Source organism: Cydia splendana, chromosome 23 (genome assembly GCF_910591565.1).
Source record: "Cydia splendana chromosome 23, ilCydSple1.2, whole genome shotgun sequence".
NCBI classification, from domain to species: Eukaryota; Metazoa; Arthropoda; class Insecta; order Lepidoptera; family Tortricidae; genus Cydia; species Cydia splendana.
This window is the reverse complement of record NC_085982.1, coordinates 12440341-12458445: the sequence shown is the minus strand read 5'-3', so window position 1 is coordinate 12458445 and position 18105 is coordinate 12440341. Positions and strand designations below refer to the sequence as shown.

General features: G+C 34.5%; 1 protein-coding gene across 1 annotated transcript in view; it reads right to left on the bottom strand.

Annotated features, from left to right (window-relative positions):
* LOC134801858 (cuticle protein 19-like) overlaps positions 1-6418 on the bottom strand; it is a 45486-nt gene extending 39068 nt beyond the window's left edge. The window contains exon 1 of the mRNA XM_063774498.1: positions 6314-6418. Within this exon, the coding sequence (XP_063630568.1) occupies positions 6314-6389 (76 nt within the window). The 5' untranslated portion in view covers positions 6390-6418. The remainder of the gene's footprint in view (positions 1-6313) is intronic.
* Between the last annotated feature and the right edge of the window lie 11687 nt (positions 6419-18105).

The window sequence follows — 18105 nt, the reverse complement described above, 5'->3', positions numbered from 1 at the left end:
AAAATGAGAGCGTAACATCGATTGTATGGGAGCGGCTACTGTTAAATATGATATTTCATACGAGTAATTTATAATTATAGCATGTGTTATATGTATGTACAAATAACACAAATCAAAAAAGTTTAATAAAATGATTTAATTTATCTATATTTTCCAACTAACAATGCTAGTTTTAGTGCGAACATTTACACGAAGCACGTCATAAAATCAGATAGAACAAACAAATGCCAGTAAAATAAAGTTTTCAAAGCAAACATTTGTGACGTTTTCAATCAAAAGGTACCACATTGTCGGTTGATAAGGTCGATTTAAAATTGAAGCTATATGGAAATAGCGCCTGACAAGACAATAAGTACCCTTTTGGTTGAGAATGGCACATTTTTATTAGTGTGGTGGATTTCATCACTGTGCTTTGCAAACAATGTAGTATTTTATTGCTAATATGTATTAAGCTAATTTATAATTTTGCAAAGAAAAGGATGAATCACGCTAGAAGCTAGAAAGTCATTTTGTACGAGATTATGAACAGCGCTCCAAGCGGGACGTTTTGGAAATTCAAAATCCCATATAAAATGAGACTTAACGCAAACGCGTACGTCCGTCACGCTATCGAATGAAATTTACACACACTTTGTTCTGAATAAAAAATTCGTAAAAAAAATACTTATTTCAAATATTTGTACTAACGTATTTAAATCATCGCCTACCAGCACTTCAATTCACTTATGCATCTTTGCTTACTTTCTCGTTTTTCCTCAAAGATGGCGCTGTACTGCAAACCATCTTAACTGTCAACCTAATGGCTCCTGTACACGATGGGCCAGCGCCGGCCACTCCAAGGGACGCAGCCATGCGGTAGAATGAGATAGCAATATCACTTGCTCCCTCTAACGGATAAATGCGTCCCTTGGAGTGGCCGGCGCTGGGCCATCGTGTAGAGGAGCCATAACTTTACTTCTCATTTCGAGCGAAGAGCGAAGAGCAATAAATCTAGTGTCGTGCCTATAATATGCCAATATCGTGCGAACGTAAGGTCATTGCCCTGTTCCACAGATACCCAGGGAAGTGCAAACTAAAACAAATTCAGATTTAACATCTTGCTACGGATTTGATCCTTTAAAACGAACTCGAAGATAGCTCATGCTGATTGGTGAAAATTAATAAAATAAAAAATAAATAATTTAGTCTATATACGCCCCACTGCTGGGCACAGGCCTCCTCTCAAGCATGAGAGGATTTAGCCCAATGCGAGTTGGAGAGTTCACATACACCTTTGAATTTCTTCGCGGATGTATGCAGGTTTCCTCACAATGTTTTCCTTCACCGAAAAACTAGTGGTAAATATGAAATGATATTCCGTAAGTTCGAAAAACTCATTGGTACGAGCCAGGATTTGAACCCGCGACCTCCGGATTGGATTGGTAGAGGGCCGTTTTCACTGTTACACTGAATGCATCGATACCATATTCATCCATATCCGAGACGACATTAGCGAAAATCGATTTCTAGAAGACTTTTCTTTCGTTGGCCGGTCTACTATGGGGCTATTCATAAATTACGTCATTTCAAATTAGGGGGGGGAGGGGTCTGGACATCGGATAATGGTAGCATGACGTAGGAGGAAACGGGGTCATTCGAAGCATGATCTTTGGATGATTTTAGGGGGCGGTCAAAAATCGTCAAAAATCGATGACGTAATTTATGGACAGCCCCTATGGTGAAATGAAGTGAAAATGGTGCGTGAGATGCGCGCCAATCACCAAGACGAACGTGAAGGTCGTATCAAAACCAGATCAAAACTATAAGAAGTTGATAAATCAGAATCCAGTTTTTAGTTTATTCCGGCCCCTATTTCACCACGGTGACAGGTGCGACAATTGTCGACATCACTGTTACTGACGTCATATGCCTCCATAGGCTACGGTAACCGCTTACCATCGGACGGGCGATGTGCTTGTTTGCCACCAACATTTTAATTTAAAAAAAACTCCATTATATCGCCAGTAAACAAGTAGGTACTTATTTTGCGGAGCTAATGACAATTGTCACAAGAAACACGACAACGTCGCCCCTGTTACCGTGGTGAAATAGGGGCCAGGGGTGCAAACTAAGATAAAACTGGCACAGACAGAAAGTCAACATGGTAAAAATGTACAGGCGCTATTGCAAAAATCATGACGTTTAAAAAAATAAATATAAATAAATAAATAAAAATATATTTATTTAAGTACTAACACAAAAAAAACAATGAATTGTAATGAATTGAAATCATCAAAATTGATATATTAAAAAACATATACATATATATATATGTTTTAATTTAATCTAAATAATTATATTTACACGTTATAATAATCAGGTACCTACAGAATAGGCTCAACTTTGAAATAAAAATCATTTAATACGCTATTAGTAGTTTTTTCAAGTAGGTGAAAATAACTATTTTGTCTTTAGAACTTTAATTTTTATATTCCTTTACTTTTTTATAAAGTCAAAGTCCTTTTTTTAGCCAAAAAGAAAACAAACAGACAGTCTAGGTTTAACTTGTTGATAAAAACGAAACTTTCGAAAATATAAATTATAGAATTATAATCCAATTTAAACTGCTACGCTTTTTTTCAAACTTTTTGTTTGATTTTTTTTCGTGTCGGCGCGCGGCTATCATGAATTTGTGACCGATACTCAGACACTGTTAGCGCTTGAAAATGGAGATATAAGCTCTCCGAAACATGTTTACGAATGACTAAAAATACGTGAGATAAACCGTAAAATTAGTTTAAAATTATACGACTACCTATTAGATTAGGTAGTTTATAAGTAAATTATTTAAGCAAAAATTGAACGCGTCAATAAGCTTAACAAAAGCTCGATTTACAGTGGCAAGGTCGAGGACACAGGTTACAAACAAAAGGTAATCCATCTATCGCCCACTGTACATTTAATCTACCATCTATCTTCAAAAACGCACTTTATATCGTTAACTTAAAGTCTAATGTTGATTGTAAGATTGAAGCCCTTTCAATGAGTTTGTGGAGTAGGTCAGTAGTAGGTGTATGTATGATAGTAAATGTTGTAAGTATGTATGGAGTTTATGTGCACTTGTTACTTTCTTTGTTTCGTTAGAATGAAAAGGATGATGCTAAGGTTTTCAGCGAATGGCGGCTCCAAGGTTGGAAGTCACATTCCTTAACAGTCAATGAATACAAGTATGAAAGTAAGATGAATAGATAGTCAATATGCAATGTCTTGGCAAGCGACAGAGTGTGCAAGTGCCACCATGATGAAAGAAAGAAAGAAAAGTAATTTGTTCCATAAAACACACATACACAGGACAAGAAGATGATAGAAAAAAAAGATATCAACAACAATACAAAAACAACAGACAAAATTATCGACGACCGAAGCGAAGCGAAGTTCTTACATTCAACTTGGAACACACGGTTGCCTAGTGCACGTTCCGGCATTTCGATGTTTTTAAACTGAACTAATAGTATCAAAGGATAGTTTTACTTCTCATAACTTAAGTAAATTTATTCTAATTTAAATAAAATTAGGTAAGATAGGTCAAAATTGGATCTACGAGTATGTTAATAAAACATTATTACATATAAATATAGTTTATCGACATTTCTATACACTACCTATGCCTATATACCTATATTTAACCCATTTAGCCCGACCAGGTGTCTAACACCGCTAAATTTTTTTGGTTTTTTGTAGTGGCTAATTGATACTAAGTATATTGAAAAATCATAAAAAATCCAGGGGTAAGATTTTTTTAGTTTTAGGGTTATCTGGGTAAGTATTTACTTTAATCTTGAAATCTTACTATGACACACGAATAAAAAGTAAGATGTATATCATTAAAGTAGCGTCCCAATTCTAACGAGATGTTAGATTAAGATCTACAAGATGGGCGTATCTATAGGTAACGTAATCATTTATATCACGATTAAACTATATAAGCTTGAGAGCCACACAATGTTCTTGCTATTCTAGATTGTAGCAAAATGTATAAGATATAATCTTAAGTGTTGAGGATATAAATGTAAGGAGACACCCAAAAAGAGGGAAATAAGGTAACATTTGCCTATAATATGTAATTGCCTGAATAGCAGATCCGTTAAATCCAGGAACCATAAAAATGAGCGGAAAAACAAGTTACGAAAAATTTATATGTTTACTAAAGTATCAGCGAAAATTGTATCACAATTTCATTTGGACGAATCATCAACCTTTACATTTATTAATGAACGCCGAGTTGGATCGTAAACTAAACGTTTTATAATTTATAGTTGGAAATTTATTTTTTGCAGAAAAAAAACTTGCTCTGATCTAGTTTCCATACAGGTTGTCTCAAAAATACGTTTACAATTATTTTGGAATAATTTTCTTACATTTAAGTACCTATTTGTAAATGATGTACAAAATGTCATTACAATTTAAAATTACAAACATCGAACTGATACAAAACGTATTATGTTTCAAAACATTCTCGTTTGACTTTGATACACATAACAAAGGCAAACCTTAGTTTAAATATCAGAAAAATGCACTTACAGAAACTGTAAGCCTATTTTTGGAACAAATTGTAATAATTTTATGATTTTCATGCTTCTAAATGTATTCGGACTACAATTATGAATCTAATTAATGTGCACGTAACTTCCCACGAAAAGATTAGATGCTTTATGTATGTATATTAACATAATAATATTCCCCAGTGAACGAGATTGAGCTTATCCAAGGATTCATCTGATTGTACTCAGAATGTCTGGTCTAGTTTTGTATGGTTTAGCTTTAATTAGGTTTGTGAATTGAAAGGACTTTGCAGTTGACTAGGAAAAGAGATGGTCCTTGTTTTATAATAAAGATGTTTCAGGTTCGGTTTAATTCATTTTGATTGTAATTTAAATGTTATTTTAATTTACAATTTTATACTTATATTTAAAGTGACGTGATACAATTTTAATTTAAAAATTTAATTTTAATGTAATTTAGCTAGGTATAAGTTTTATTCGTTATATGGATTTCTTATTGTCCGAAATAAATGTTTTTTTTTTATAAGATGGAGATATAAAAATAAATCTTTCAGTAGCTTTTCGTAAACCGCGCGTCAGATCACGACACAGTAATAAGATGGATGTTGTGCAGTCGCCGTCAGATATATCCGAGCGGCCAAGATGCTCACAAATATCGGAACACGCTTCTATTTTCAAAGCTTTAGAGTGCTTTTTCAGATATGATCACTTCGGCCGCTCCGATCTGACGGCGACTAGACTGTATATTTTAAAGTAAGGAGTAATACTAATAATATTTAAAACAGTCATAAATGTTATAATGTAAACTAAAATGGCTTATAAAAGCTTTTATGACTCTACCGATCATAATGATGATAAATCATTATCGGACATCTTGACATAATCTGTCATTATCAATCAATTCAGTATTGTTACGATGGTCATTCTGATCATTATCGTGTTAAAGTATCATTTGTAAGTATGTTATGTTTATGCTAATATTGTTAATTGCTTGTTAAGATTTTGAACGACATTGAAAGTAACTATCATTTTATAATGTGGTTTAAAAAAAGAGTGTTAAGATTTTTTAATGTTTTAGAAAATCTAAATTGAACTATTATTGCTACAAATTATTAGGTATTCGATTAGAAATTTTGTTTTAATATAATTTTTGTATTCTTTGTATATTTTATGTGTAAAATGAATCAGAATTTGATGACATTTGGCATGTATTAGTAGTTTAATTTTATTTAGATTTAGATAAAAATTAGGTATTAAACTCCTATATAATAACTACAACTGATTTTTGTTGTTATTTAATGAATAATATCTGATCGCAGATTTGCTTCATTTGATAAGTACATTTAAATAAAATAAAAATCAAGTATAACATGAGCTGTTGTTATTTTTACTTTTTAGAATCAGTAATTTATATATAATTAGTTTTATTTTTAAAATTGTAGATGTAGTTTTAGGTGTAAATTTTTAATTTTTAATTTTAAAATTTTACAGACCTGAAAATATCTACATAAAAAATAGGTTATATGTATCAATAAAAGCTAACAATTTTTTTTTTTGAGAATGCGTAGGCATGATAAAATAATTCTTTGATAACTATTGCTTATATTGTACACATTCAGGATGTACCTATGAAGAAAAAAAATCTATTTAAAACAACAATTCTAAAAAAAACACGTTAATACGCACGAAAATCCAACAAAATAAAAATCCGCACACTTAAAAAACACAAAAAATCACTTAGAATAAAAACACTAATAAAATAAATGTATTACCGTGCACTACGATCCAACACACACACTCACGGCCGATCACTAACTGCGCGGAGTCGCTCGCGCAGCTTATATACATGCTCTCATTTACTAGGGGGGTCGCGCTTTTCAGGTGCATCCAAATTTGCCAACTTTTCAATGTATTTTTTATACAGGGTGCGGGCTATTCTACTGAATAGTTTTAATGTAAAATGAGTTACCAACTTGCTACATCAATATAAAATGACAGACATTTTTTCAGTTTTCTTCGGTCCTGTTTACATGGAGGCATAGCAATTTCTTCTTCAACTGTCAACAGTTTTCTTTGACAGCTGACATAAAAGCCATAACCCTTTCATAACAAGATTATAGAGATCGAATCGCCCTCTTGGTTGTCTATTTAGTTTAATAAAACGACTTCCGGTTTTTAACAAGCTGTTATTAGGTCGACCTGTATTATGTAACTAACATGTAATGGAATCTAAGGTAACTAATTTAACCATCTTCCAAGGATCGTAGCGTCATGAAAATTGGCAGCTGTATGTAGTTCTGATGATAATACAATAATATGGTACTGTCGAACTGATCTGATGATGGAGACAGGAGGTGGCCATAGGAACTTTGTGATAATACAACGCAACCTAATTGTGTTTGGGGTTTTTAGAATTGTCTCGATGAGTATTAGTTGCCTGTGGAAAGAAACGTACAGTCAGCAATAAAAGCTTGTACCAAAAATTAAATTTTTGCCAAAAACGTCTTATTCTATTCTATTATATTATATTATAATTTTAATGTAAAACGAGTTACCAACTTGCAAACAACAACATTTTACAGTTTCCAGTCGACGGTCCTGTATACATGGAGGCATTTCTTCTTCAGCTGTCTACAGTTTTCTTTGACAGCTGACATAAAAGACCTTTTCATAACAAGAATTATAACCTTTTTATAGCAAGATTATACAGTTCGAATCGCCCTCTTGGTTATTTGGTTTAGTCTATTTAGTTTCGTAATAAAACTACTTCCGGTTTTTCCATGTTTCGCTTCCTACTAACTAAACTAACTAATTTTCAATTTCAAAATTGAGTACTTGGATTAAATATTTTCTTTAATTTTCCATTGTTGTCATCTTATTTAATTAAGTATCTGTCATCGTTTTTTTTTGACTACCCCATTTAAACGACGATAATGACATAAATTTATTTTAAATTTTAAATTACCCTAGGTATACATATTAAAATTCTTCGAGTAATGAGGGGTTCTAAAATATTTGATTTTTAATTTAAAAATCAAGACGCGGTCCTAGTACATGACTGTCATCTTGAAACTTAAGTCATTGTCAATAGAGGTGACAGCAGGGTGTCATCTATTGGGCGTTAGCATGTCGAGCACTAGTACCACTACCTTAAGGGTTCTAAATTTTTTTTTTCAAGTATAAAAAATACTTTATTGGGACATAAGAATACAAACTAAATAATAAAACTAAACTTTTAATTTAACTTAATTTAATTACTTATATTTAGAAAACTATTGCCTTGTTATGTCATACTAATATCCATAACTAGATCATAATTTAGATGCACCTTAGTGCGACCTTGACCGTTCAATCTCGCGTCGAACTTTTGGTATTAAAGGTGAACAAATTACCTCTAATTGGCGATATATCCGCTTAACGAATTATTTAATTACACTAAATATTTTTTATACATATTAACATGATTTCCACGAAGGTTCTAACAAAATGTATCTAACATTATGAACACACCACAATCGGTTTATGCAAACAATTGTAGTGTTTTTTTTAAATTTATATTTTTTTACAATTTTATAACTTATTTATTTATTTAATTTAATTCAGCAGATGAAGTAATTTAATTGTATTTATTTATTTAATTGGCCATCCATTGAGGTAACACTGCCAGGCTTCTGGGCACCATAACACATAATAGCGGCCCGGGGAGGATTTTTTATTTATGTATAAGTTTATTTTAAGTCTTATATAACAGGTATGACAGGTAGGTTATTGTGATTAGTTAGTTCATGTAATTTTTATTTACTTAACCTTTATTTACTGTAAGTATATTGTCGTTTTATGTATTTATGTAACTATAAATAAATAAATAAATATTAGGGGACATCTTACACAGATCAACCTAGCCCCAAACTAAGCAAAGCTTGTACTATGGGTGCTAAGCGACGATGTACATGCTTACATAGATAAATACATACTTATATACATAGAAAACACCCATGACTCAGGAACAAATATTAGTGTTCATCAGACAAATAAATGCCCTTACTGGGATTCGAACCCAGGACCATCGGCTTCGCAAGCAGGATCACTATCCACTAGGCCAGAACGCGAACGGTCGTCAAACTAACTATGTAATATCTTTTTGGCTAACAGACATAGGGACACATTTTTTTGTTTATTATAAGTAGTCGTTTAAAATTTTCAGGAGTTTCACGTATTCATGTCACTATTTAAAATCTATAAAATATATTTTTAATTTTATTTTTTTAATCACCAATTCCATACAAATGAAGTATACTAAAGTGTCGTTCTATGGAACTTGCTAACTATGTAAACAAACCGCCATATTGAAATCATCATTCAGTGACAGTTTCAATATGGCGGTTTGTTTACATAGTTAGCAAGTTCCATAGAATGACACTTTAAAGAAAAAAATCAAACCAAAGGGGAGGGCCTGGGGGTTCAAACACAGCTTGAATCAATATGTTTCTAGAATCTGCAAAGTGTTCACTACCGCTAATATTTTAACCAAGAAAACATAGCGAGAAAAAAGTGACCGTTATTAGTAAAGAACCCTAAAAAATATAACAAATTTACGACAAATTGATGAATGTCCTACAAAACATATTTATATCCATTCGTTTTGGACCGGAAACGAGCGTCATGTTCATACTTGGAGATGATAAATCATCTAGTGTCTTAAGACGAAACGGGAGCTGAGCTAAAAGTCAATTTTGAGATTTCAAGCTGAATATACCCGTCGCTCTGACGGGGCGTGAGAGACTGTATTTGTGTGTGTAATGCACGCACACAGATGCGTACGCTTGCACCCGCGCGCGCCTCATTGCCGACAATTTGCAATGTTATTTTTCGTGCGTTACTGCCACGAGGCGTTCACTTATTACTTACTGTGTTGCGATTGAATTTTTTGACCCGGCTTACGTTTACGGAACTCGATAATCTTTCTACTACTGTGACTTGGCTTTGTTTACATGACTTTGCTGATCAGCTTATTGTTTTGGACTCCGTGAGTTGTGGTTACCTATTGGACCGCACGCAATTCATCTACCTTTATTCAAGTAATTAAGCGTAATTAGCCGAAACCTTTATAAGAGTGTAATTCATAAGAAGTACATAAGATATAATTTATGTACTGGTTTGCTGTTAGCTTTTAATTGTATCACTTTACATATATGTTACTCAAATAACTAACACGGTTACACTGTTGTAAGAACATTATTTTTCAGGTAGGCCTTATTATACCTACTATAGGCCTTATTACCTCCTAGTACCTTAGTAGTAGTAGTACTACTACGGAAATTGATTCAAAGACTCAAGACTGACTTAAGTGGCAGTAGGGTGTAGGGTTTTTTCTAGGCTTAATGAGTTCGCTGAAGCTTATTTTTTATACTTAGCGCACAGAACCACTAGTTTAACAGTATCAGCTCTAACCACATGTCACCATTTTGTCCTTTACGTAACAAACTCAGGGGCCCAGAATATCCGATGTACCTATCAAATCAAGGTTCTGTACCAAATAAGGCCCGGTTATTATAGTTCGTTATTTTTTAGCATTAGAAAGAAGGTAAACAATCATGACGTGTCTTTTTATTAATAATTATTGAAAAACGCTTTCAAAAATTAGTTTATATTACTTATGAAAGCAAAAGAATATAAAAAAGTATATGATTAATACATACATACATACATACAATCACGCCTATTTCCCGGAGGGGTAGGCAGAGACCACGGATTTCCACTTGCTACGATCCTGACATACCACTTTCGCTTCCTTCACATTCATAACATTCCTCATACACGCTCGCCGGTTTAGGGTGCTCTTGCTCATTAATATAATTAATATGATTTATAATTCTAACATATTTGCTATGACTTATTTTTCAATGGTAATTTTTAATAAGACATGTCAAAATCTGTTACCTTAATGCAAAAAAAACGAACTTTAAGCGTGCTAACTTTCAAAATTTCATTTTTTATAAGATAGTATAAGTAGATGGGCAAAAATTTTGCGTCCATGTCCACCAGTGAGTAAGTGATTGAGATACCTAAACATTTAACTTTATAATGTAAAATGATATAATTTACTAACCTACTCGTTTAATTTCAGGTAGGTTGAATAAGGAACCAAGTAACCATGGGGAGGAACAGTATTTACTAACATTTTCTTTTTGGGTCTTCAGAGTGTATCGTTTCCTTTTTTTTGCACATATTACACTTAAATATATATTCTCTGTGTAAACCCTTACGTCTTTCAATGACAAAGGCAAGATCAGCAAATGTACAATTTGTATGATCGTGCCTGATATTTGAGATCACAGAAAATAAATATTTTAAATCCACTATTCTGCGACCTTCTAAAATTTTGTTTTATCATGATTCATGATCAAAAAACTCGGATTCAATAGTCATATCAAACGTCGATTATGCAGTTGATGATGAGCTTGCATTTTCTACCATTGGTGCTGCAAATGCATCAACCGGTGGCGATAAACTTTGCCCTCTTGTAAAACAAATTACTATTGTGATTGTGTCCAGCAAAAGGCCAAAATTCGGTTTACTTTCCTGTTTAAAATATTACTAATTTATTCATATTTCAGATTAGGTACATAGGTAACTGTCTGAATGTTACAATGCCAGCTGGCAAATTCTATCACATTTGTTTGTTTGGTAGTCATGGTAACATTCACTTACATTGATATCCTTATTAAGATCTGTATCTTATTATCCAGACCTTAAAATATTGCCACCGTTGCCCTTTAAAAAAATACTGTTTAAATAATTGGCTACTCAAACAATGCTTCTATAGTATAAATAATGACTACACAAAAATGGGTAGTATTGTATATAATGCACGAAATAAGGCCCGATTCTTAAGCGGGTTTCAATTTTGAGGCCATGTCCGCTAATACTATAGACAAAATATCAAGTTTAATAAACACAAAAAAAAAACATTGATGGGCCTTATTTTATAATTTAGGCCTTACTTTGTAATTTAAAGTAGAGTTAGGCCAAGAAAAATCTATAGCGATTTTGATAGAACACGCAGTGCAAGTATTATTTCAAACGTCGCTTCTATGAAATTATGACATATAAATAACACTTGCACTGCGTGTGCTATCAAAATTGCTGTAGATTTTTCTTGGTCTGACTCTAAAATATTCTTTATTACACCACAAACATAAAAACAAAATTAAAAAAAACCGGCGAAGTGCAAGTCGGACTCGCACACGAAGGGTTCCGTACCATTATTTATAAAAACGGTCACCCATCCAAGTACTGACCCCGCCCGACGTTGCTTAACTTCGGTCAAAAATCACGTTTGTTGTATGGGAGGCCCCACTAAAATTTTTATTTTATCCTGTTTTTAGTATTTGTTGTTATAGCGGCAACAGAAATAAATCATCTGTGAAAATTTCAACTGTCTAGCTATCACGGTTCGTGAGATACAGCCTGGTGACAGACGGACGGACGGACAGCGGAATCTTAGTAATAGGGTCCCGTGTTTTACCCTTTGGGTACGGAACCCTAAAACCGATTTACAATGTAGATAAAGGTAGCAACAGGCGGTCTTATCGCTGTTAGTTCTTATTCTTCGTTTGTTTAGCATTAGAGTGAAGGTGACGTGTCTTTTTTAAGCATGCAATCGTATAATTATTTAGCTTTTTTTGTAATAGTTATGTACTTAGTGGTTAATATTAGTATTTACTATTTCTTTTTTCAATAATGCTTAAAAACGAAGTATAGACATGACAACCAAATATTAACGCCATTGTAGGGCAGGATATACAGAACATGAATCATTAGTACTGTCACGCTCCGTGATTGTTGAGCCATTTAGGGTTCTAGCTAAATTGGACATTCCATAGAGCACGAGTAAGTATGGAACAACCAATTCAGCTAGGACCCTAAATTGCTCGACAATTACGAAGCGTGCCTGTAGGTACCTAAAAATTTTGTTAACCCATTTTAACCATGCACTGAGAGAAAAATCATCACCAGGAATTAATAAACAGTTCTGTACTGGGGGAAAAAATGAAGTTTTAGTAGTAATCATAGAAGTTTCACTATTTCTGTAAAATTTATTTATTTCTACAAACAGCTCAGTAATACTAAATCTAATTTCAGCAAACAGACTTTAGTAAATGGAGCATTAAACAAAGTTCAGTATTTGTTACAATCCATTTTTATTACTACTAAAATTCTCCGATTTTTACTAGTAAAGTTTGTGATTTTTGGAAAAAAGCATCTGTGATTTCAAGTTATGATTTTAGTAAATGTCTCACTTACATAGTTTTGTAATATCTAAAAAACGAGTTCGCGGGAATAACATTACCCCATTTAAAATAACAATTCAGTTGTTACTATAGCGACATTACAAAGTTTACTGGTATTTAGTAGATAGACTTGTTGTGTTTATGTTCATTGTTGTACCAATCACTAAACGAGTTTTGTAATACCAACACAGCTACTTGCTACGTTCATTTGGTTAGAGTTAGTATTGTGTCGGATGTCGGGCGGGCGTGTCTCGTGTCTTCTTTGTTTAAAACATACTTAAGTTAAATAATAAATTTAGGATATATTGTGGGCCATGGACATATTAACCCGCGACCTACTGTGTAGTTGGGGTCTACAGGAATATATTGTTCTGCAACTTCGAGCTAGCTGTTGTTATTCTAGTGATAATGACATCATAGGTAAATCTAAACTGTTTGCAATTCCAACCTCCCTAGCACAGGTGCGCCGCGAGAGCATGTTGCGCGCGTAATAACTACTAGTCTCTTTCTGACTGTATGAATAAGAAAGGAATGGGTAGAATATCTCGACAGGCTTTTATAGTGCCTCTTTAGTACAGAGATATACTACCAAATGCTTTTTTATTCATACAGACAGAAATAGAGACGGGTAGCTACCACGCGCGCGACATGCTCTCGCGGCGCCCGTTTGCTAGGGGCGGAGGAATTGCAAACAGTTTAGTTTTTGCCTGTGACGTCATTATCTCTAGAATAACAACAGCTAGCTTGGAATCGCAGTACAGTTTAGTAAAACCTATGACGTCATCGTTTCCGATATTGCTAAAGCACGCTTAGAATTACAAAACGGTTAGTTTTCACCCATGACGTCATCACCTCCGATATTGCTAAAGCACCTCTCGGAATAACAAAACCAAATTTCTGAAATTACTCTAGCATACTTCAAATTACAAATATAGAAGTTGTATTTCCTACTAAATGGAAATTGCAAAAGTCAATTTGTTCCTATTAGTTGACTCTCCTTGTCCCCGGATTAAGTTTTATTTTTGTAATTCTAAGTGTGTTTTTGTTAGTTTTTTCTCTCAGTGTGCAATAAAATATTTTTGATTTTGATTTCTAATTTGAAATATTAGAATCAAAAAGTTCATAATAGATTGTATATCATAACTACAAAAATGTGTTCCCTACTCTCAACCCAAAACCCCTTGTATCTTAGGATCTAGATATTTTCACACAAGACGGTTTATCGATAACTTCTTACATCACTAGATTATCGACATTAAATGTCGACTATTGCCCATCACTTTTCTGGCTGTGTACGTATTTAGAAACTTGACTCCGCCCCTAAAATTAGTGCGATAGGGACAACTGCAGCTGAGGCGAAAAATCCTGCGTAAAAATGACAAAAATCGAGGTTTCGTAGTCCTCTTTTTCCTCCCCCAAAACTTAACCAATCGTAACCAAATTTGGAAATCTAAATGATTATGAAATTATCTGTGTCGGACCGTTTTGCTTTTTTGGCTAATTGATATCAGTTTTGAATACCACGCCTCTCATTGCGGCATAGTCTATTAGGCCATTTTGGCCGTTTTTGAAGGGCTCTAGCGCCTTAAAAAACAAAAATATCAAAAAAAGCAAAACGGTCCGACACAGATATTGACAATATTAATCTGTGTTGAAAAAATCATTGCTCTAGCTTCAAAAACCACGGAGGAAAACGAGGACTACGTTTGTATGGAGGAATGACCACTCCTGTTGGCTCTTAATATTAGTTGGTGATTATGTACCAATTTAGTAATACCTGTTTTGGTAATTTTGAAGCGCTGGTGGCCTAGCGGTAAGAGCGTGCGGCTTTCAATCCGGAAGTCGCGGGTTCAAACCCCGGCTCGTACCAATGAGTTTTTCGGAACTTATGTACGAAATATCATTTGATATTTGCCAGTCGCTTTTCGGTGAAGGAAAACATCGTGAGGAAACCGGACTAATCCCAATAAGGCCTAGTTTCCCCTCTGGGTTGGAAGGTCAGATGGCAGTCGCTTTCGTAAAAACTAGTGCCTACGTCAAATCATGGGATTAGTTGTCAAGCGGACCCCAGGCTCCCATGTGCCGTGGCAAAATGCCGGGACAACGCGAGGAAGAAGACCTGTTTTGTTAATTTTAGTTTAATCTGTTTTTTATAACATTATTTTCTATTATCTATGAGGGGTTAATTATGAGGGGTGAATATCAATACCCTAGTTCAGTACCGAAAGCGTAACGTGACGTACGCGTTTACGTTAAGTGTCATTTGTATGGGATTTTGAGTTTCCAAAACGTCTAATCGAATGAAAGGACCATGGGCAACTTTGTATGGACCCTGGACCCAACGCCAACAGAAATGAGAGTAAGGTCATTAGATAGGTATTTCTATGTACTTCATTTTGTTCTATGGGCACCAAGCGGAATTCCATTGCAGAACTGAGATATTGGTATTTTAGCCAAAATGTCGTCAGCTTTATTGCCTAGGCAATAGAGTCCAAGTAAGTAAATTAATTGCTGCAGGGTAGATGTTAGCGCACCGCCCGGCGAGTGCGGCAAATCATTCGTCTGGTGGACTCTATTGCCTAGGTAATAAGGGTGACGACATTTTGACTAAAATACCAATATCTCAGTTCTGCAATGGAATTCCGCTTGGTGCCCATAGAACGAAATGAAGTACAAAGAAATACCTATCTAATGACCTAACTCTCAAGACTGTTGGTTTTGGGACCATTTTGACGCATAGTCCTTTACACTAGGGTTTCAGACTCGTACTACCTACATAGCTGAAAATGAAAAATGACATCGACAAAAAACTCAAAAGTAAAAAGTTTCTGAAGTCTGTTATTTTCCAAACCCACAATACCTACAATAATGTATTTATACGTCAGAGAACAATGACGACCGACGGACGGACAGACGGACCGCGCTAATTAGTTTATGTAATGTAATTACGTACTTATGTGATTGTATGTCGATTGAAGGCTGGAATGTGAGAGTATTGTGCTTATCATTATTTTTCACTACACTATATAAAACAAAGTCCCCCTGCCTCGTCTGACTGTCTGTATGTTCGCGATAAACACAAAAACTATTAGGAGGCTAACGGGCAGACAAATCGCCAGATGATAAGCAATTACTGTCGCCTGTGGTCACCTGCAACGCAACATCCGGGTTGCAAGTGCGCTGCCAGCCTTTAAGGTGGGAGCGCTCTTTTCGTGAAGGTTTGAAGGTGCTATAACTCGACTTCCAGGCGCAATGGGTCTCCTGATTTAAACATAGACTAGGAATCCTCTAGATGGAGTTTAGAGCAATTATTTCATGAAACCGATGCTGCCAAAAATACTGGGGTGCGGGGGACGAGGTGAGCGAGGTCCCGTGCCGTGATTGGTCCGTTCAAAGACACGGACGTCACACAAAGACACTTTCGACTCGAAAATGGAGTAAAATTACCGTATTTGTGGCAGAGGGGGTAGAGCTACTATGCTCAGTCTGGAGGATGTCTTGTCTGTGGATTTAAAGAATAGGTTAAGATTTAGATCTGGATTAGATATGGATCTGATCTGTCAGTGTCAAAAAAGGCGATTCTGGTTGAAGAAATATGTAACTTTTGACACCGGCAGATCTAGACCGAAACTAGAAACTTCTCAGGATGTGTGCTACTATCCAGCTCCTAAACAAACGATCTTACAGATTATTGACTCTATTATGTAACCCACCGATTACTTTACAAATCTCTTCTTTCTATTATCCACTTTCAAAATCACACCTTATCATGAAAACAATAAGGTTGAATTTACAAAAAATAGTTAAGGAAATTGTTCCTTTTTCAAAATTACCTTCTGCAGTGGATAAGAAGACGATTCAGTTTTTGCCGTTAGGTCGAGGATGTCTCCATCCAAAATAAAAAAGTCTTAAGTACAGTTAGATCTTAAACTTGCCATACAACTGTGAATCTTATGCCTCGGGTGTAAGGTTTAAAATATATGGTTATTATTTACAACTATTAACTTATTACGTTTTACAAAATGGCTGCCCGTGTCACTGGATGGTCTTATATGGGAGAGAGCCAGCAAAAAGTTGATGTTTATTTTTTGATTAGCCTTTGATATCCCTAGTTGTGTGTGACCTTAGTTTTAAAGGTAAATAAATATTTTGAATGTTTATTTCGGTTTCTTTGTTGTTTACCGCCATTTACAATAGGACAATAGCTGCAACATGATATATTTAATAATAATAATTGGTGTAGGTATCAGGCAAAATTGACATTATTTGGTCATATACATTGAATTTTAAGTCGGATATCGTGGGTTAGAATTTAGATTCAATAAGTTTCGTAAAATATTATGTACTGAGGCAACAATTCATAAAGAAACCATAATAATCTTAACAATATCTAGTTTCGTATTCGGACTTTAAAAATGAGTGATTGATTTTGCAATTTTAGAAGTTTGAATCGGTTGCCTGATTGATCTAAATATCATAAAAATATTTATTTAAACTTTATTGCACATAAATATACTATTATATACAAATGGCGGACTTAATGCTAAATGGCATTCTCCACCAGTTAACGTTAGGGCCAAACAGAAACACTAAAACTACTAGTATGTGCCCCAACTTATTTTTAGAATCAAAAGTTTTTTTCTTAAAACCAGGAAAGCGCTAAAAAAGGACTAATAACGTATACACATACCCCCTTATTCATAAACGCGCTATAAACCTCAATTAGCTAATAATCGTTTGTCCTTATCTGTCAGTTTGACTTATGTATTTGTAAGAAAGGGATAAAACATAATTTAACTAAATCAGACCCGTAAAGTTTTATGAAGAAGGGGGATAGACTGTTTGTAAATGGCGCCATACGGCATAACACCGACCCATGATTGCCGTGCCCAAGTGTCATAATATTAAATTAAATATCAATTTGTCATAGTTCCCGATCATACGAGTAATTACTGTTGAGTTAACGATATGGGAATACGGAGAAGGACGGTCAAGGCGGTTTAGGGTTAACTGCTTTGACACACTAAAATCCGTAGACAGTGACAGGGTTAACTGCTAATTTGACACACTGACATTCGTTGACAGTGTCAATTGGCAATTAATTGAAATCCGTGACAAAAAGACGATTTAACATGGAATAATTGCAACAGTATAAATTTGGCGTTAAAGTATGAGTATCACACTATGTGACATTTCAAACATTCGTCCGCCATATTGAATTTTTTTGGCAGTGTAGGCATCGAAGGCACATACCCATCGACATTCAGCCA